This window comes from Pristiophorus japonicus, unplaced genomic scaffold, assembly GCF_044704955.1.
Source record: "Pristiophorus japonicus isolate sPriJap1 unplaced genomic scaffold, sPriJap1.hap1 HAP1_SCAFFOLD_393, whole genome shotgun sequence".
NCBI lineage: Eukaryota > Metazoa > Chordata > Chondrichthyes > Pristiophoridae > Pristiophorus > Pristiophorus japonicus.
Window position 1 is genome coordinate 410,938 of NW_027253794.1, and position 22,363 is coordinate 433,300.

Below are 22,363 nucleotides of genomic sequence, written 5' to 3' on the forward strand. Positions count from 1 at the left end.
GTGAGGTCCTAACTCCTGATACTCCCTTAGCAGGACTTCTTCCCTAACCTTTCCTATAGTGTTGGTTCTGACATGGAACACACAACTGTATCCTCCCCCTCCCTTTCCAGATTCTATTCCAGCTGTTTCAAAATGTCTCTTACCCTGGCAACTGGTAAGCAACACACCCTTCGGTCATAGAAGCTCTGTACTCTAGGAAAAGGGAGTTCATTGCCTTCTCTCTGAACAGAGAGCAGTTGGAGTGCGCATGAGACTTTTCCAGGATATAGGGCTTACCCATGGTGCAGGGCGCCATCAACTGCACACACCTGGCTCTGCAGGCACCACATATCAATCCTGAGATGTACCATAACGGCAAAGGCTACCACTCATTTAATGTACAGTTGGTACGCGACCACTCCCAGCACATCATGGTGTGCCAGCAATCTTCCAGCCACCACATCGAACCCGAGGGTGGCTGCTGAGAGACAAGGGCTGTCCTCTCTCCACCTGAAAGATGACTCACCTCTGCAACCCCACTACTCGTAGCCAACGCTCATATAATGAGAGCCATGCTGCAATGAGGAACATCATGGAGCAGACCATCAGAGTTCTAAAGCAATGGTTCCATTGCCTTGACCACTCGGGAAGAGCCCTCAGTACTCGTTGAAGCGGGTGTCCCATTTAGTGGTGGTCTGCTGCATCCTCCATAACTTGTCCATAATGAAAGTGCAGCCATTGCCACCATGGGTTCCATGACCACCTCAGGAAGAGAAGGAGGAAGAAGGGAGGAGGTAGGCAGCAGATCCTCATTCCAACGCACTGTTCGTAAGCGCTTCATCAGAATCCGGTTCCAATGAAAGAAACCCCAGATCCCTGTTGCTCACCAGTTCCCCACCTTAACATCCCTCTCTGACTCAAAGCTGAAATGTGAGTCACCACAAAACAAACATTCCAAACATAATTTATAAATTAATCGAAACTACATAACAACATCAACTAATCATCCTTGTGCAATCCATTAGTGTCTGTCTTTCGTGTTTCATTGCCTACTGGTGGTGGCTGGTGTGCAACGGGTGGTGGCTGGTGTGCAACGGCCACCACACGTTAATAAAGTCCATGCACAGGCATCTTCCACCCTTCAACATGTAGTTCGGGATCTGGAATATTAGGTTTGTTGTGTATCTGTAAAGCATGCACTCCCATGTTCCGCCACCAGGGAGCTCATCCCCTGAAGTCCCAAGGTATTCCAGCATCCCTTGGGAGCACTGTATATAAGCCCACCCCGAAGGCCTGTTCCTCACTCTGGAGTGTCTTATTAAAGACTGAGATCACTGTTACTTTAACCTTCCTGTATGCAGCCTCATCTGTGTTAGGAACACAATAACTGGCAACGAGAATACAAATCCAACGCAAAGATGCAGCATACTTTGGGCATCCTGGAAAGTTCTCGGAGGGTGAGGACTGGGAAGCCTATGTCGAAGGGCTAGACCAGTACTTTGTAGCCAACGAGCTGGACGGAGAAGGAAGCGCTGCAAAAAGGAGAGCGTTCTCACAGTCTGCGGGGCACCGACCTACAGTCTCATGAAGAATCTTCTGGCTCCGGTGAAACCCACAGATAAGTCGTATAAGGAGCTGTGTACACTGGTTCGGGAGCATCTTAACCCGAGGGAGAGCGTGCTGATGGCGAGGTATCGGTTCTACACGTGCCAGCGATCTGAAGGTCAGGAATTGGCGAGCTACGTCACCGAGCTATGGTGACTTGCAGGACAATGTGAGTTTGATGGCTACCTGGAGCAAATGCTCAGAGACATTTTTTGTACTGGGCATTGGCCACGAGACTATCCTATGAAAACTTTTGTCTGTAGAGACACCGACCCTCAGTAAGGCCATTGTGATAGCACATGCGTTTATGTCCACCAGTGATAACACCAAACAAATCTCTCAGCACACATGTTCATAAATTAACTGGAACTGTGTTTGCGAGCAGAAATGTACAGGGCAGAAACCGCGAGTCTGCAACTGCCAGCAGGCCTCAGGTGATCCAGATGACTCAGAGTCCGCAACAAAGGATGAATGCAAGGCAATTCACACCTTGTTGGCGTTGTGGAGGCTTCCATTCAGCCTATTCATGCCGTTTCAAAGGGTACGTTTGCAAGAGCTGTGGAACAATGGGGCACCTCCAACGAGCTTGCAGACGAGCTGCAAGCTGCTAACCACCACGTGGCAGAGGAAGATCGGTCCATGGTGGATCGAAGCAATTTTGAGCCTCAGAGAGAGGAGGCAGATGCTGAAGTACACGGGGTGCACACATTTTCGACGAAATGTCCACCTATAACGCTAAACGTAAAATTGAATGGCTTACCTATAGCCATGGAACTGGACACTGGTGCTAGCCAATCCATCATGAGTAAAAAGATGTTTGAGAGACTTGGCCTTTTGGCTAAGATCATGCGTAACTGACCTGACAGGGGAGTAACCATGACCCCAACGTGGTTCTCCCTGGATCAGGAAGGTGATTCTCCTATGCTTTTTGGAAATAGGAGGTGGGTGGGGTGGTTTGACCCATCCACCTCCATGGCACGAACCTGGTATTGCAGTATTTCCAGGAACGGTGCAGTGGCTCTCGGCCTTTTGGCTAAGAGCATTGGCGCAGAGTGATCCTTGATGTGTGCAAGGTGACCTCTGGCGTTTGTAATCTGACAAGGTGATCTGACAAAGAATTGGAAAGATTGGCAACGAATAAAAAAAAAACAAGGCACTCGGACCAGCCCTGAACCCCATCCACACGAAACTGAGAACGTACACCAAAGAGCTCATCACTGTCTTGGGCAGCGCCATGGTCAAGGTCACCTACGAGGGCATGGTGCACGAACTGCCACTCTGGATTGTCCCAGGCGATGGTCCCACATTGCTTGGAAGGAGCTGGCTGGGCAAAATCTACTGGAACTGGGATGACATCCGAGCACTATCACATGTCGATGAGGCCTCATGTACCCAGGTTCTTAACAAATGTCCTTCCCTTTTTGAGCCAGGCATTGGAAACTTTTCCAGGGCGAAGGTGTGGATCAACTTGGTCCCAGAGGCACGACCCATTCACCACAAGGCGCAAGCGGTACCTCACATGATGAGGGATAGAGTGCAAAGCGAGCTGGACAGGCTGCAACCCAAGGGCATCATCTCCCCAGTGCAATTCAGCAAGTGGGCCAGCCCGATTGTTCCAGTACTCAAAAGTGATGGCACGGCCAACATTTGCGGCAATTATAAAGTAACTATTAATCGTTTCTCGCTACAGGACCAATACTCGCTACCTAAGGCAGACGACCTATTTGCGACACTGGCAGGAGGCAAGACACTCACCAAGCTCGACCTGACTTCGGCCTACATGACGCAGGAGCTGGAGGAGTCTTCGAAGGGCCTCACCTGCATCAACACGCACAAGGGACTGTTCATCGACAACAGATGCCCGTTTGGAATTCGGTCGGCTGCAGCGATCTTCCAGAGAAACATGGAGAGCCTATTCAAGTCTGTACCACACACTGTGGTCTTTCAGGACGACATATTGGTCACGGGTCGGGACACCGTCGAGCACCTACAAAACCTGGAGGAGTCCTCCAGCGACTGGATCGCGTAGGGCTGCGGCTGAGGAGGTCGAAATGCGTCTTCGTGGCAACAGAAGTGGAGTTTTTGGGGAGAAAGATCGCGGCGGACGGCATTCGGCCCACAGACGCCAAGGCAGAGGCTATCAGGAACGCACCCAGGCCACAGAACGTCATGGAGCTGCGGTCGTTCCTGGAACTCCTCAACTATTTTGGTAACTTCCTACCGGGGTTAAGCACCCTCTTAGAGCCCCGACATGTGTTATTGCACAAAGGTGAGAACTGGGTATGGGGTAAAAACCCAAGTAATTGCTTTTGAAATAGCCAGAAACATTTTATGCTCCAACAAGCTGCTTGTATTGTATAACAAGTGTAAAAGACTTGTGCTAGCATGTGCTGCGTCGTCGTATGGAATCGGGTGTGTATTACAACAAGCTAACGTTGCGGGGAAGTTGCAAACTGTCGCCTATGCTTCCAGGAGCTTGTCCAAGGCCGAGAGGGCCTACAGCATGATTGAGAAAGAGGCTTTAGCGTGTGTGTTCGGGGTAAAGAAAATGCATCAGTACCTGTTTGGTCTCAAATTTGAGCTGGAAACCGATCACAAGCTCCTCATATCCCTGTTCGCTGAAAGCATGGGGATAAATATTAATGCCTCAGCCCGCATACAAAGGTGAGCACTCACGCTATCAGCGTATAACTATACCATCCACCACAGGCCAGGCACCGAGAACTGTGCGGATACTCTCAGTCGGCTACCATTGCCCACCACGTGGGTGGAAATGGCGCAGCCTGCAAACTTGTTGATGGTGGCGCAGCCTGCAGACTTGTTGATGGTCATGGAAGTGTTTGAAAATGATAAATCACCAGATTAGGACTTGGACCAGCCAAGATCCTCTGCTGTCCCTAGTAAAAAACTGTGTACTGCATGGGAGCTGGGCCAGCATCCCCGTTGAAATGCAAAATCTAATCAAGCCGTTCCAGCAGCGAAAGGACGAGCTGTCCATTCAGGCAGACTGCCTGTTGTGATGTAACCGCGTAGTGCTACCCAAAAAGGGCAGGGAGACGATCATCTCGGATCTCCACAGCACACACCCAGGTATAGTAATGATGAAAGCGATAGCCAGATCCCACGTGTGGTGGCCCGGTATCAACTCTGACTTTGAGTCCTGCGTACGGCAATGCAGTGTGTGTGCTCAGTTGAGCAACGTGCCCAGAGAGGCACCACTAAGTTTGTGGTCCAGGCCCTTCAGACCATAGTTGAGGATCCATGTCGACTATGTAGGCCCGCTTCTCGGTAAAATGTTCCTGGTGGTGGTGGCTGCTTTTTCAAAATGGATTGAACGTGAAATAATGTCAGGAAGCACCGCCACCGCCACCATTGAAAGCCTGAGGGCCATGTTTGGCACCCACGGCCTGCCTGACATACTGATCAGTGACAACGGGCCATGTTTCACCAGTGCCGAATTTAAAGAATTCATGACCCGCAATGGGATCAAACATGTCACCTCAGCCCCATTTAAACCAGCCTCCAATGGGCAGGCAGAGCGGGCAGTACAAACAATCAAACAGAGCCTTAAACGAGTCACAGAAGGCTCACTCCAAACCTGCCTATCCCGAGTACTGCTCAGCTACCACACATGACCCCACTCGCTCACAGGGGTGCCCCCGGCTGAGCTACTCATGAAAAGGACACTTAAAACCAGACTCTCGCTGGTTCACACCAACCTGCATGGTCAGGTAGAGAGCAGGCGGCAGCAACAAAATGTAAACGATGGTCGCGCCACTGTCACGGGAAATTGATCTGAATGACCCTGCGTATGTGCTAAACTATGGACATGGTCCCAAGCGGATCGCGGGCACGGTGATAGCTAAAGAAGGGAGTAGGGTGTTTGTAGTCAAACTAGACAATGGACAAATTTGCAGAAAGCACCTGGACCAAACGTGGCTGCGGTTCACAGACTGCCCTGAACAACCCACAGCAGACACCACCTTTTTCGAGCCCACAACACACATCCAAAGGATTAACAACACCACGCCGGACCAGGAAATCAAACCCATCACGCTCAACAGCCCAGCAAGGCTAGGTTCACCCAGCAGCCCTGCAGGGCCAACAACACGCCAGCCCAGCGAGGGCAAGCCAACACACCAGAACAGACATTTGTACCGAGGCGGTCCACCAGGGAATGATAGGCTCCCGACCGCCTCACCTTGTAAATAGTTTTCACTTTGACTTTGAGGGGGAGTGATGTTGTGTATCTGTAAAGCATGCACTCCCATGTTGCGCCACCAGGGATCCCAGCATCCCTTGGGAGCAATGTATATAAGCCGGCCCCTAAGGCCTGTTCCTCACTCTGGAGTGTCTTAATAAAGACTGAGGTCACTGTTACTTTAACTTCCCTGTGTGCAGTCTCATCTGTGTTAGGAACACAACAATTAGGATTGAGAGTGACATTAGTGGGAGAAAGACTAATGTAATAGAATGGAAAAGAGCAAATTATGAAGAAATGAGGGTGGAACTAAAGAAAGTAAACTTGGAGAAAATCTTAAAAAATCTTTTAAAGGATAGTTAATAGAGTTCAAGAGAAATGTATTCTACTAAAACCCAAAAACAAGCAAGCTAATTATGGGGCACCGTGGATGAATAAAGAGCTAACGGGGGAAATTGAATCTGAAGAAAAAAACATATAAGAAGTACTTAGGTACTAAAGGAGAGGAGGACAAAAGAATACAAAGAACTTGGGAGGGAAGTTTTAAAAAACCCATCAGGAAGGCAAAGAGAAATTACAAAATCAGATTATCAAGGAATATAAAAATAAATAATAAAGTGTTCTATAGACACATAACCAACAAAATTAAAATTAAAGTAAGGATAAGGCCACTAAAGAATGAGCAAGATAATCTCCCAGGTAAGGAGTCATTGGCCACACACCAATCGGGATGTCTAGTGCGAGCTACTCTCCAGCTGCCGCCGCTGGAAGAGAGTCCACACACCAAAAATAAATTAGGGGGAACATTGGTAATGACAGAAAAATGGCAGAAGTATTGAATAACTACTTCGGCTCAGTTTTTACTAAAGAAAATAACAAAATAGACACATCACTAGAGGATGAGCTTAAAATAAATATTAATACAGTTGGGATAGAAAGGAAGAAACTAATTGACAAACTAGCAAAATTAAAGAGGATAAATCCCCAGGTGTGGACAGTATGCAGCCACACATACTCAAGGAGACTAGGGAGCAGATAGCAGACACACTAGTTTATATATATACAAAAGTTCCATAGAAGGGTGGGAGTAGTGCCAGAGGATTGGCGGACAGTAATGTATTTCCAATATAGAAGAAAGGAGATAGAACAAAACCTGGGAACTATAGACCAGTCAGCTTACAGTCCGTGATAGGAAACATACTGGAAGAAGTGACAGAAGAGCATCTAGAGACCGAAAATATAATAAAAAATAGTCAGTATGGATTCCGAAAGGTTAAACCATACTTAACTAACATAAGAAATAGGAGCAGAATTGGCCATTTAGCCCCTCGAGCCTTTCCATTCAATGAGATCTTTTATCTCAACTCCAATTGCCTGCACTATTCCCATATCCCTTGATTCTCTTAATATCCAAAGATCTATCGATCTCTGTCTTGAATATACTCAACAACTGAGCTTCCACAGCCCCCCTGGGGTAGAGAATTCAAAAAATTCACAACTCTCTGAATGAAGAAATTTGATAGTAGTCTCATAGTTACTAATAAGTTCAATAGGGAAATAAGGAGAAATACCTTTACTCAGAGTGGTTAGAATGTGAAACTCGCTACCACAGGAAATAGTTTAGGCAAATAACATGCATGTTTTCAAAAGGAAATTAAATGAGTACATGAGAGAAAACGGAATAGAAAGATATGCTGAAAGCCTGAGATGAGGTAGATAGAATGGGAGGAGATTCATGTGGAGTATAAACAAGGGTAGTTAGGCCGAATGGTCTGTTTCTGTTATTTATATTTTATGTAATACTCTGACCATTACACATTATTTTTCCCATCTCTCTTTGATCTATAAAAGGGCTCTCCTAGCTGTCACTGTGTAAAGTCTCTGAACCATACAGCCCAAGAAGGTGCCTGATTCACCCTCTGGTCTATGTTATTTCAGTGGGAGAAGCAGTAGTAGCATTATAATTCTCTGCTTGGCCTCTGGGTTAGGGAGAGGAGAATGTCCAACATGTTCCCACTCCTGACTGCTGTGCAGTGACCGCTACTGCAAATGTTTTACATGTGTGGACACTGGGTACAAACAAGATTGAGCTGTGCTGTGTTATCCTCCACGACTGGACAACCTACAAGCACTCACTGTCAAGGCTCACGAATGGATCATGACATTACATGAGCTTAAGCAATGTACTGGAGGGTGACCAGTGACCATGGAACAGCACTACAGTGAGAGTCAATATCAAGTCAAAAAAATTGTAATGTCTGTAAGCTTGCAATGTTTGTAGCTCCACACTGTGGATGTGGATGTATTGTGTACTGCAACTACAGAGTTAATAATTAAACTGAAGCAGCAGGTTCCGGAGACTTCCGAGAGAGCTGCCTGCCATGTTAGAAAGCTGTGTGTGCTTGTGCTCTGTGAAAATATCACAAAAATGAACGAAGGATTGGTTCTTCCTGCCGCCTTCTATCAGTTCCAACATATTAACATCAGAAAAGAGGAAGAAAAGACCATGAAGACCATCATGCCTGTCCCAACCAGTTGACAGTGCAACCTTGCACACTGTCCACACACCACCTAGCAACATTTGCAGCAACACGAATATCTGCCCCATCTCTATTCCAACGTTGACGGAGCTGTGTGTATTCGAGTCATTTCTGTTTTATCTCAGCCTTCAAAGATTTTATTTTTTTTTAACCATTGCGATATAATTTTACAGAACTTGTTCAAGCTCTTTTTGCCTACAGGAATGTGCCATTAAGGATCTTGGCAACTTTCTTGCCCTGCATCTTGAAAAAGACACTGAAAAAATGCAAATCCTTGTGCGCCAGGCAGCTGAAGCAGAGTTGGATGGAGCCATTGGCTGGTAAGTGCATTCAAAAACAGATTATTTTTAATGTCTGGAACTCTGAATGAATTGCAAATTTAAGGAGTTTCATCTTCAATTTATTTTCTCTTTGGTGAAATTACCACTCTTTCAGGTATTTCCTGCTGCTCCTCTTTCTTCCTGTTCCACATACTGGAATAGATTTTACCTTTACCGCCTGGGAGTAAAATGTTATCTGGGCAGAGCACGCAGAATAAAATTAGGTGGAGAGGAATGCACGATGCACGTCCGTAACACAGCCTGCCTGATTTTGGTTCATTTCAACTATTTGGCTACTTGCTTGCCAGGGTCAGTTGATAACGGTGGAAGTGATATTTTTTTAGACGACAATTCTTGGATTGAAACATTGCTTGCCACTGCTTCATTTCAGCCCCAATTTGGAACTATTTTGTCTACTCGATAGTTACTGACCCGGCCTTCACTCTGCTTCTTTGCAGAAATTTCTGGAGTCTAAATTTAATTTTCACCTAAAGCCACTGCAAAGGCAGCAACATGAGTTTCCCCAATAGAGTCCCATTATTTATGACAGTAAGAAGAGAAGAAATGTAGCAAGTTAAGGCAAATAACATATTATACAAAGAGGGTGAAACAATCTTCCCTGTACTCAGCAGCCTGAATGTACAGACCCTGGTGCTCACAGCAAGTACATATCCAGGAGCTGTGCATCAAAAGGCTACACTTCAGTAAGGACATCTTGGATGATCTCTGTCAACCTCCACAATTCAAACTGCTCTCCCAATGACTGCTACAGCCACCTCAGCCCTGAACTATTTTGCCCTGGATCTTTTCAGGGTGGTACGAAGCCATCAATGCTTATGAGGAAAAAGGTGCACCAGTTACAACCAACATTATACAGAGCAGCAGCAACGCTAAGAGGAGGCAGACAAACTATCTAACTGGCTGAAAAAGCAATCCACACCCAGATTACTATGAAGACATTTTCTGTTGATTGACAACTGCAGACTGCAGACCAAATGAATTGATCCGCCCCTTTGCTCTTGCCTAGTTGTCCCAGCAGGATGCACTCTCTTGGATTGTTCCAAATTCAGCCAGCTGACATAGATGCTATTAGACATAACTAGTAAAGGACATTTCTTAAATGTTTATCAGCATTACCCCTATCGTGGGGGCTTACTCTATCCTAATGGCCTGCTTTCTGTTGGTGCCCCTGCATAATGTGGCGCTCCTTCCAGGTGCTCTCTGAGGGCCAAGGTGCAAGAAGTGACTGGTTACAAACTAGGACAATGAGAGAGCTCTCATCTCTGACAACTGAGTCCTGGGAAGGACCGACTGCAGGTTCCAATTCTGTTGCTGCTGCCTGGGAAAACTGACTCCGCTCCCTGCGTGTGCAGGTATCTGAGAGGGCTGGCTGGAGGGCTCCAATGTGGTGTTACCTGAGACGTCAAGTGAGCAGACTCCTGCCATGCCACAGAGGGTCTTGTTTCTGGCTGGTCAATGATCAGCTGTAGGGCTGAATTCAGGCTAACCGGTCTATAATTACTCAAAATAGAGTATGAGAGGAAGCTTGCTGGGAACATAAAAACTGACTGCAAAAGCTTCTATAGATATGTGAAGAGAAAAAGATTAGTGAAAACAAACGTAGGCCCCCCGTGCATTCAGATTCAGGTGAATTTATAATGGGGAACAAAGAAATGGTGGACCAGTTAAACAAATACTTTGGTTTTGTTTTCACGAAGGAAGACACAAATAACCTTCCGGAAATACTAGGTGAGCGAGGGTCTAGTGAGAAGGAGGAACTGAAGGAAATCCTTATTAGGCGTGAAATTGTGTTAGGGAAATTGATGGGATTGAAGGCCGATAAATTCCCGGGGCCTGATAGTCTGCATCCCAGAGTACTTAAGGAAGTGACCATAGAAATAGTGGATGCATTGGTGATCATTTTCCAACAGTCTATCGACTCTGGATCAGTTCCTATGGACTAATGTAACACCACTGTTTAAAAAAGGAGGAAGAGAGAAAACAGGTAATTATAGATCCGTTAGCCTGACATCAGTAGTGGGGAAAATGTTGGAATCAATTATTAAAGATGAAATAGCAGCGCATTTGGAAAGCAGTGACTGGATTGGTCCAAGTCAGCATGGATTTATGAAAGGGAAATCATGCTTGACAGATCTTCTGGAATCTTTTGAGGATGTAACTCGCAGAGTGATCAAGGGAGAACCAGTGCATGTGTTGTATTTGGACTTTCAAAAGGCTTTTGACAAGATCCCACACAAGAGATTGGTGTGCAAAATCAAAGCACATGGTATTGGCGGTATTGTACTGACGTGGATAGAGAACTGGTTGGCAGACAGGAAGCAGTGAATCGGGATAAATGGGTCCTTTTCAGAATGGCAAGCAGTGACTAGTGCAGTGCCGCAGGGCTCAGTGCTGGGACCCCAGCTCTTTACAATATACATTAATGTTTTAAATGAAGGAATTGAGTATAATATCTCCAAGTTTGCAGATGACACTAAACTAGGTGGCGGTGTGAGCTGTGAGGAGGACGCTAAAAGGCTGCAGGGTGACTTGGACAGGTTAGGTGAGTAGGCAAATGCATGGCAGATGCAGTATAATGTGGATAAATGTGAGGTTATCCACTTTGGGGGCAAAATATGACCTGAATGGAAGAATATTATCTGAATGGCGGCAGATTAGGAAAGGAGGAGATGCAACGAGACCTGGGTGTCATGATTCATCAGTCACTGAAAGTTGGCATGCAGGTACAGCAGGCAGTGAAGAAGGCAAATGGTATGTTGGCCTTCATAGCTAGGGGATTTGAGTATAGAAGCAGGGAGGTCTTACTGCACTTGTACAGGGTCTTGGTGAGGCCTCACCTGGAATATTGTGTTCAGTTTTGGTCTCCTAATCTGAGGAAGAACGTTCTTGCTATTGAGGAAGTGCAGCGAAGGTTCACCAGACTGATTCCCGGGATGGCGGGACTGACATATGAGGAGAGACTGGATCAACTGGGCCTTTATACACTGGAGCTTAGAAGGATGAGAGGGGATCTCATAGAAACTTATAAGAGGACTGGACAGGTTAGATGCGGGAAGAATGTTCCCGATGATGGTGAAGTCCAGAACCCAGGGGACACAGTCTTAGGATAAGGGGTAAGCCATTTAGGATGAGGAGAAACTTCTTCACTCAGAGAGTTGTTAACCTGTGGAATTCCCTGCCGCAGAGAATTGTTGATGCCAGTTCATTGGATATATTCAAGAAGGAGTTAGATATGGCTCTCATGGCTAAAGGGATCAAGGGATATGGAGCGAAAGCAGGAAAGGGGTACTGAGGGAATGCTCAGCCATGATCTTGAATGGTGGTGCAGGCTCGAAGGGCCGAATGGCCTAATCCTGCACCTATTTTCTATGTTTCTATGAATTAATGGTTCCAGTATGATCCTGGAAATCCTGAGATATGCTACTCTGCGCCCTAGCCCCATGGGGTTGTGGACAGAAGACACTGTGCTGCAGTTTGGCCTCTGAAGCGTCGAGGCCAGCTGTCTCTGCATCCATGGAGTACACACTCACTGGTCTTCGGGCCTTTATGTTGCAGGGAGAGACAGCTGTAGATGTGTAAGGAGCTGCCACACACTCAAGGGTACTACAGTGCTAATATGGTTCCCTTATGGTGCAGCTTAAGATGGCAGTGGACTCTACCAGTAACCCTGCTACTTGCTGCATGTGCTGGGAGAACATTCTCAGTGCCTCGTCATATGTGTGATCCTCACAAAAGAAAAGAAAGACTTGCATTTATATAGCGCTGAGCCACGGCAGACACCGTGAAGCACTCTTCTTTTCAAAGCAGCATCCCAGCGATCAGAGTCCTCAGGAGCAGGATTAGGCCACCTGTCCCCTCGAGCCTGCTCCACCATTTAATAAGAACATGGCTGATCCCATCATGGACTCAGCTCCGCTTCTCTGCCGCTTCCCATAACCCTTTACTCCCTTATCACTCAAAAATCTGTCTACGCCTTAAATATATTCAATGACCCGGCCTCCACAGCTCTCTGGGGCAGAGAATTCCTTAGATTTACAACCTTCCGAGAGAAGAAATTTCTCCTCATTTCAGTTTTAAATGGGCGGCCCCTTATTCTGAGACTATGCCACCTAGTTATAGTTTCCCCTATGAGTGGAAATATCCTCTCTGCATCCACCTGTCAAGCCCCCTCATTATCTTATATGTTTCAATAAGATCACCTTTCATTCTTCTGAACTCCAATGAGTATAGGCCCAACCTACTCAACCTATCTTCATAAGTCAACCCCCTCATCTCCACAATCAACCTAGTGAACCTTCTCTGAACAGCCTCCAATGCAAGTATATCCTTCCTTAAATACGGAAACCAAAAATGCACTCTGTACTGCAGGTGTGGCCTCACCAATACCCTATACAGTTGTAGCAGAACTTCTCTGTTTTTATACTCTATCCCCCTTGCAAAAAAGGCCAACATTCCATTTGCCTTCCTGATTACTTGCTGTACCTGTATACCAACTTTTTATGTTTCATGCACAAGGATCGCCTCTGTACTGCAGCACTTTGCAATTTTTCTCCATTTAAATTATAATTTTCTTTTCTATTTTTTTCTGCCAAAGTGGATAACCTTACATTTTCCCACATTGTACTCCATCTGCCAAATTTTTGCCCACTCACTTAGCCTGTCTATATCCCTTTGCAGATTTTATGTGTCCTCACAATTTGCTTTCCCACACATCTTTGTATCATCAGCAAACGTGGCTACATTACACTCAGTCCCTTCATTTTAGTCATTAATATAGATAGTAAATAGTTGAGGACCCAGCACCGATCCCTGCGGCACCCCACTAGTCATTGTTTGCCAAACGGAAAATTACCTATTTATCCCGACTCTCTCTTTTCTGTTAGTTAGCCAATCCTCTATCCATGCTAATATATTACCCCCAACCCTGTGAAATGTTATCTTGTGCAGTAACCTTTTATGTGGTGCCTTATCGAATGCCTTCTGGAATTCCAAATACACCACATCCACTGGTTCCCCCTTATCCACCCTGCTCGCTACATCCTCAAAGAACTTCAGCAAATTTGTCAACATGATTTCCCGTTCATAAAACCATGGTGACTCTGCTTGATTGAATTATGCTTTTCCAAATGTCCTGCTACTGCTTCCTTAATAATGGACTCCAGCATTTTCCCAAAGACAGCTATTAGGCTAATTGGTCTCTAGTTTCCTGCTTTTTGTCTGCCTCCTTTGTTAAATAGGGCGTTACATTTGCGGTTTTCCAATCCGCTGGGACCCCCCCAGAATCCAGGGAATTTTGGTAGATTACAACCAATGCATCCACTTTCTCTGCAGTCACTTTTAAGACCCTAGGAGACTTATCTGCCTTTAGTCACATTATTTTACCAAGTACTACTTCATTAATGATAGTGATTGTATTAAGTTCCCTTGATTATGCACTATTGGTATCTTTTTAGTGTCTTCTACCGTGAAGACCGATACAAAATATTTGTTAAACATCTCTGCCACTGTTCTCCATTATTAATTCCCCAGTCTCATTCTCTAGGGGACCAACATTTACTTTAGCCACTCTTCCTTTTTATGTACCTGTGGAAACTCTTACTATCTGTTTTTATATTTCGTGCTAGTTTACTTTCATAGGGCCCAAGTTTCCGCCCTCTGTAAGAACGGCGCACCTCCATAAGGTACGCCGATTTTCTGGAATAAAAAGGGCACCGAAAACTTACCTTGTGATTCTGCGAGCTCCTCAGGTCATCTTCGTGCTTGGCGTGGCACAGCATAAGGGATGTGCGCGCATGAGCAGTGGCTCCTCGCCCCCGTGGCTGCGTGGGAGGGGCCCAAAGCACAGCGCCCCTAGCCCTGGCCGAATGGGCTCCCCGGGTGAAGATCGGACTCGGGCCTCCCTCCCGTTCAGTTCTCGCTCCCCCCCCCCTCCTGTTCAGCCTCCCCTTCCTCTCCCTCCCTCCCCCCTCCTCTCCCCTGCCTCCCTCCCCCTCCTCTCCCCCCGCCTCCCTCCCCCTCCTCTTCCCCCTCCCCCTCCCTCCCCCCTCCCACCTCTCTCCCCCCACCCCTCGCTGTCAGAAACACAGAGAGACAATGACAGAGAGAGAGAGACACTGACAGAGAGAGAGAGAGAGAGACACTGGGTGGGCCCCATCCCAGCACACTGTTGGAGGGCTCCCAGTGCTGCAGTCAGTGAGTAGAAACTTAATTTTTTATTTGATTGATTTTTTTTTTTGATTGATTTATTGACTTATTTTTCATTTATTATTGATGATGGCTCTTTATTTGTAAAAGTGGTGTTTAATGTTTGTAAACCCCCTTCCCCACCCCCGTATCTCTCATTCCCTACGCCTGATTTATAAGTGTAGGCAAGGTTTTTCTGATCGTAAAAGATCTACACTTACTCCATTCTAAGTTAGTTTCGCTGCCTAAACTTGCAAAACAGGCATAAATGGCTGGACATGACCCACTTTGAAAAAAAATCTGTCCTAAAATGAAACTATTCTAACTCACTAGAACTGGAACAAACTAAATGCCGAGAATTGTAATTTCTAAGATGTTCCATTCAAACGAGTTGCTCCAAAAAAAATAGGAGCAACTCAGACCGAAACATGGGCCCATAATCTATCTTCCCTCTCTTTTTCAATTTTTTTAATCGTTCTTTGCTAGCTTTTAAAAGTTTCCCAATCCTCTGGCCTCCCACCAGTCTTGGCCACATTGTATGCCCTTGTTTTCAATTTGATACCATCCCTTATTTCGTTAGCCACAGATGGTTATCTCTTCTCTTACAGTCGTTCCTTCTCATTGGGATACATTTTTGTTGCGAGTTATGAAACATCTCCTTAAATGTCTGCCACTGCTCATCAACTGTCCCACACTTTAATCTATTTTCCCAGTCCACTTTAGACAAGTCTGCCCTCATACCTTTGTCGTCTCCTTTATTTAAGCTTAGGACACTGCTTTGAGAACAAACTTTCTCACCCTCCAACTGAATTTGAAATTCAACCATGTTATGGTCACTCATTCCTAGAGGATCCTTTACTAGGAGATTGTTTATTAATCCTGTCTCATTACACAGTACCAGATCTAAGATAGCCTGCTTCCTGGTTGGTTCCGCAACATACTGTTCAAGGAAACTATACTGGATACAATCTATTAACTTTTCTTCAAGGCTACCCTGGCCAATTTGCTTTGTTCAATCAATATGAAGGTTTTCATTTCCCCCAGTGCTGCTATTGCCTTCTCCTTATTCTTTGACTTTTTTAATTTTCGCTCACCTGAATCCTTCCTCCCACTAATTAGTTTAAAGCCCCCTCTACAGCCCTAGTTATTTGATTCGCCAGGACCCCAGTCTCAGCACGGTCTAAGTGGAGCCCGTCCGAATGGAACAGCTCCCTCTTACCCCAGTACTGGTGTCAGTGTCCCACGACCAAAACCCATTTCTCCCACACCAGTCTTTGAGCCATGTGCTTAACTCTCTGATTTTATTTACCCTATGCAAATTTGCTCGTGGCTCAGGAAGTAATCCAGAGATTATTACCTTTGTTCTGCTTTTTAATTTGGCCCCTAGCTGCTCATACTCCCTCAGCAAAACCTCTTTCTTTGTCCTTTCTAAGTCATTGGTACCCACGTGGACCACGACAACTGGATCTTCCCCCTCCCATTCCAAGTTCCTCTCCAGCCCCGAGGTGATGTCCTTAACCCTGGCATCGGGCAGGCAACACAGCCTTGGGGACTCACGCTCTCGGCTGCAGAGAACCCTATCTATCCCCCTAATGATACTGTCCCCTACCACTACAACATTTGTTTTTACTCCCCCCACTTGAATGACCCCTATACCATGGTGCTGTGGTCAGTTTGCTCATCCTCCCTGCAGTCCCTGCTCTCATCCACACAGGGAGTAAGAGCCTCGAACCTGTGGACAAGAGCAAGGGCCGAGGCTCCTCAATCCCTCCATCCTGAATCCCCATACCTTCCTCACTCGTAGTCACACCCTCCTGTCCCTGACCACGGATCGAATTTGAATTAATTAATCTAATTGGATCGCGGTGAACCTTGTGAATGCTGCGACAACTGACATTTTCAAGACTGAGATCGATAGATTTTTGTTGGGTAAGGATATCAAGGGATAATAACAAAGGCAGGTAAATAGAGCTGAAGTACAAATGTTCTGTTCAGCAAAATCAGGTTCCTCTTCCCTTTCTTGCTCCTTTGGCTCCTTTATGCTCTTTGCTTCACCCAATGGAGGTGAGGTTGGGGGTGGGGAGATTAGCGTGGGGCTGGAGGGAACCTCCCCGTGGGGAGCTCGGCATGAGGCTCAAGCCATTTAAACTCCCAGGCCTCATTTGAATAAAGCAGAACAACCACTCGCCTGCAAAGGGTAGGTGTCATATCAGGGTCGGTGACAAAGGAGGATACATTCAGGATTATCAATAGAGGAACTAAGAGCAAAAGTTAAAAGAAAATGGTGCTCACAGCGGGTTATTAGAACATGGAATGCTTTCCACAAATAGTTTATGAGGCAGAGTCTATAACATCATTTAAAATCAGATAAGTAGATCTAATACTCATCATCATCATAGGCAGTCCCTCGAATCGAGGATGACTTGCTTCCACGTCAAAAACTTCACGGGTATTTCAATGAAGCACCTAACTTTCCAGGTCCCGAACTAAATCTTGAAGGCTAGAAGATGCCCGTGCATGGATTTTTTTAACGTGTGGTGCTCGTTGCACACCAGCCACCACACGGGCTTGACAGAGCTAGGTCTTGATCCAGTGGCAAGGATTAACCAAGACGAGTGGAGACCTGCTCTGCTGCACGGGCCTCGTGTGCACACATATCGCAGTGTGGGCTGGCCCGTGCTGCCCCTGGGCCTCTGGCCCCGAACTCACGCCTCTCCTGGGCCCCGATCACATCACTCTGCAATCACTCACCGCTCCTTCGCCCCAGCCTCGCCGCTCCTGGTGTACCTGCCCACACTCCAATCACCGACCTGGACCTTGATGATGTCCCTCTTCACTGCCATTGCTCTCCTGCTCCAGCACGTGCTGCTCCCTGGAGTGTTATGCTGCTCCTTCCGCTCCCCGGCCTGCTCCGATGGCACTATTACTGGCACTGGCTTAAATGGCGTTCCTTCTGTGCTGTCATTTCTAAAATTCTACAACGGTAGTCAGATAGATCATCTCTTTCCAAACCTAGAGAAAAGTTGATTTTTTTTTCAGCTGTCTGCCAATCTTTCCACTCTGTATAACAAATCGTATTGTTTTTAAAGGTACATGGGCAAGGAAAGGCTTCCATTTACTGAAAGAAAACTGCACAAATTGTTCCAGGAAGGACTTGTAGAATCTCTGAAACAACTTCTACAGCAAGTTTACCGGATGAAAAATCTTGAGGAAATGAAGGAAAAGGTATTTATTTCTTTCATCTTGTATGTATTGAATGTAGCGGAACATGAACATCTATTTCCATTATTTCACTTTATGTATCCGTTATAAATAGTATTGATCCATATTTATTTATGTTCCCAAATCTCCAATTTTGTTATGAATTATTTGTGCTTTCATGTACATTTATTCAAACTTGACTCCAATCTTTTGGAACACTAACCCATATTATTTTTCCTAGTTTTCTCATTTAGCTTTGTGATATCCCTTGTGCCTTCTACAGCAGTGTTTTATCTAGCGCAAAGCCTCTCTTTCCTTTCTCTTCTGGAGCCCTGGCTGATCTCCACCTAGCAGGAAAACTAAGGCCAATTGTTTATTTTTCTTATTTAATAGTTTATTTATAAAGTCCAGCCAATACAGAGCATAACCCCAAGCCACTGATCCTAACCTTCCACACCTGTGATCAGTGACTCACCCATTGTTCCCTCTGTAAGTTGCTCCAAAGCCTGTACAGCTGAGCTCGTGCTAGCTTCGAGTGGTGTAGGTCATGGCACAGCATGAGCACGTGGGCATTGCTTTTAATTTAATGAAAATGAAAATTATTGCCAGTAAATGTATTCAATCATCATTAAAACTCCTATCTTTTGGACTGCATTTGCACCACTTTACTGAATAAATGTAGGTTAAGAATGTTCTTCTGTGAAACTGTTTGGGCTGAACATCCATCCCTGCTGAACCATCTGGACTGGATTTTCAGCTTGGCCGGAGAGGCAGCAATGGCAGTGATAAGCTCTTCTGGGTGGGCAGCCAGCTTCCAGCTCCGATCCGGGACTTTCGGGGCCAATTTCGGCGGGGTGGAAGGCAACACCCCTGGTCCACCCCTGGCGACACCGGCTCCATTTTTAGCTCCCACCCAACCCGTAGCGCTGTGTAGAGCGCCGTGCTGGGATCGCTTTTGAAAGCAGGTGGTCCAAGCTTTAGTGACTGCAGTGAGGTAAGTATTATTGACCTCAGGTAAGTGTGGTTGTTTTTGATTTTATTTTTTTTGCGATTTATGTTGTGGTGGCTTGATTTATTTATTGAGAATGTTTTTGGTGTTTTTTTTCAATGTTTTTGTTTCTCCCCAGGCGCCTCTTACAGCGCTCCAAGGCTGGCTGCTCAGCTCGGGATTTTCACATGCTCAGCCGGCCTAGCGCCCTAAGAGAGGTGTGCAACACCTCCCTTACCGCTCCGCCCCACACTTTTTGGCAACTTAAGATGTTTATCCCATCTAATATTCAATCAAGTTAGTCAGACATGACTTTCCTTTAACAAATCCATGCTGACTTTCCTTGATTAATCTGTGCCTTTGTAAATGACGATTAATATTGTCGCTCAGAATTTTTTCCAATAATTTGGCCACCACTGAGATTTGGCTGACTGGCCTGAAATTACTCGGTCTATCCCTTTCTTCCTTTTTAAACAATGATACAATGTTAGCAGTCCTCCAGTACCACACCTCTAGCCAAAGAGGATTGAAAAATGACGGTCAGAGCCTCCACTATTTCCTCCCTTGCTTTTCTTAACAGCCTGGGATACATTTCATCCGGGACTGGTGATTTATCTACTTTCAAAGTTGCTAAACCCCTTAATACTTTCGCTCTCACTATGTTTATCCCATCTAATATTTCACACTCCTCCTCAACTACAATGTCTGCATTGTCCCTCTCTTTTGTGAAGGCAGATGCAAAGTATTCATTAAGAACCAGACCCATTTCTTCTGCCTCCGTACACAAGCTTCCTTTTTGGTCTTTAATATGCGCTACTCTTTTTTTTAGTTATTCTCTTGCTCTTTATGTATTTGTAAAACAGCTTTGTGCCTTCCTTCATTTAAGTTGCCAATATTTTGTCATGCTCTCTCTTTGCTTTCCTAATTTCCTTTTTAATTTCACCCCTGCACTTTCTATACTCATCTAGGCTTTCTGCAGTATTTAGCTCTCGGTATCTCACATAAGCTTCCCTTTTTTGCCTTATCCTATCTTGTGTTCCCCTTGACATCCAGTGGGTTCTAGATTTGGGAGTCCCACCCCTTTGCTTTGTGGGAACATATTTGTTCTGAACCCTCACTATCTCCTCCTTGAATGCCCCCGACTGCGCTGATACTGATTTACCTTCAAGTAGCTGTTTCCAGTACACTTTTGCTAAATCACATCGCAGCTTAGTAAAATTGGAGAACTTTTATTCCTGATCTATCTTTGTCCTTTTTCATAACTATGCTATGTCTAATTGAATTATGATCACTACCACCAAATGCTCTCTCACTGACACCCGCTTCCACCTGTCCACCTCATTCCCTAAACCTAAGTCCAGAACCGCTCCCTCTCTTGTTGGGCTTACTACATACTGGCTCAAAAAGTTCTCCTGAATGCATTTTTCATTTTAAGAATGCTGCGCCCCTGTACCGATTACACTGATTTTATCCCAGTTAATATTTGGGTAGTTGAAATCGCCTACTATTACTGCCCTATTGTTTTTGCACTTCTCAGAAATCTGCCTACATATGTGCTCTTCTATCTCCCTCTGGCTATTTGGGGGTACATTCCCAGCAGTGTAATTGCCTCTTTTTTGTTCTCCCGTTCAATCCATATAGCCTCATTTGATGATCCTTCTAACATATCATCCCTGCTAACAGCTGTAATTGTTTCTTTAACCAATATTGCGACTCCCCTCCTTTTTTATCGCCCTCTCTAACTTGTCTGAAAGCCCTATAACCAGGAATGTTGAGCTGCCATTCCTGCTCTTCTTTCATCCATGTTTCAACAACTATGATATCATACTTTCATATGTCTAGCTATGCCCTCAGCTCATCTGCCTTAGTCACTGGACTCCTTGCTTTGAAGTATATACCACTAAGAACTGTCAAACTCCTTTGTTGTCTATTTTCTAGCCTTTGTTTTCTCTGCTTTCCAAACTCACTTACGTATTTACTGCCTTCCATTTCCAGCTTTGTTTTTCTCCCTTCTGAATCTACACTCAGGTTCTCATCCCTCTGCCAAGCTAGAATACAGAATTGTCTAAGGGATCGAAAACAGAGAATTGTAGTGAATAGGAGGTTTACATTGGTGTTCTCTAAGGTTCAGTACTAGGACCACTGCTATTTTTAATATACATTAATGAATTGGACTTGAGGGTACAGGGCACAATTTCAAAATTGGCAGATGACACGAAACTTGAAAGTGTAGTAAACGGTGAGGAACATAGTAATAGACTTCTAGAAGACCTCGACAGGCTGGTGGAATGGGCAGACACATGGCAGATGAAATTCAATGCAGAGAAGTGTGAGGTGATACAATTTGGAAGGAAGAATAAGAAGAGAACATACACATTAAATGGTACAATTTTAAAGGGGATGCAAGAAGCACCCTGGGGGTGCTTGTGCACAAACCTTTGAAGGTGGCAGGGCAGATTAACAAAGCAGTTAATAAAGCATATGGGATCCTGGGCTTTATAAGTAGAGGCATAGGGGCTGAAATTGCCCCTCTCGTTAAAGTCTGTTAGCACCTCAAATCGGCGGCCATGCTGCGGAGTGCAATGGCCGCCGAGTTCACGTTAAATGGCCACCGAGATCGCTATTGCCCTGATGCGTTTTAGCACCACTTCCCTGCCGGTGATGGACAGCACTCCTAAGCGCATCATCACTGCGCGCACCGCCGAGGTGCTGGGCCGGAAGCCCCTTTGCCCTTCAAAAGTCATCTGGCTGCTCGCGGTGCCAAGAGTTGTTTTTTTCGAGTGGTGCATAGTTGCTGATGCACACTGCCAGATTGCCTTAAAGGGTTGGTGATTTGATTGGATTTAGCGTCAGCAACTTTTTTGCATTCTTTGACTAGCAGTGCAAGGCTACAGTGTGCGCTGCTTTGCGAGTGCTGGAGGCGCCTTCCACCTGCAGAACAAGGTGGCCACTTCGGGGAGGCTGTGTTGGTGGAGGGCTTTGAAATGGGGGCAATGCTTACAGACCAACGCCTGCTGTGCATTGTGCGTGAAGCCGAGGCACAGAGGAGAAGGCTGCGCTGGGGGCAACAGCTGCAGAGGCAGCGGGCAAGGGCCGCAGGCACCGTTGCGGACCAGTATGGAGAGGGCCAGGGGGATGGCCACAGAGGGCAAATAAGAGGTGCCACACGAAGGCCCTTAGCAAGGGCCTCCCCAAGGAGGAGAGTCAGTTACGCCCCCGCCCCCCCCCCACCACCAGATAACGGATGAGCAGCCAGGAGGCAGCTTGCAGCGGAGCTAGATGCTGGGCAGCAGCAGCCTGCAGAGTTGGAGGAGGCAGAACAGCA

At 46.0% G+C, this 22,363-nt stretch overlaps 1 protein-coding gene and 1 non-coding gene across 7 annotated transcripts in view; both read left to right on the forward strand.

Moving 5' to 3' along the window:
• Window positions 1-22,363, forward strand: part of LOC139250576 (uncharacterized) — a 336,890-nt gene that overhangs the window by 293,689 nt on the left and 20,838 nt on the right. For all 6 annotated transcript variants that reach the window (XM_070872975.1, XM_070872969.1, XM_070872972.1 and 3 more), the window contains 2 exons: window positions 8,527-8,645; window positions 17,939-18,074. In XM_070872975.1, coding sequence (XP_070729076.1) covers window positions 8,527-8,645; window positions 17,939-18,074 — 255 coding nt within the window. The remainder of the gene's footprint in view (window positions 1-8,526; window positions 8,646-17,938; window positions 18,075-22,363) is intronic.
• On the forward strand, window positions 2,407-2,604 carry LOC139250579 (U2 spliceosomal RNA). The gene has a single exon (XR_011591330.1). It is a non-coding gene; the product is annotated as a U2 spliceosomal RNA (small nuclear RNA).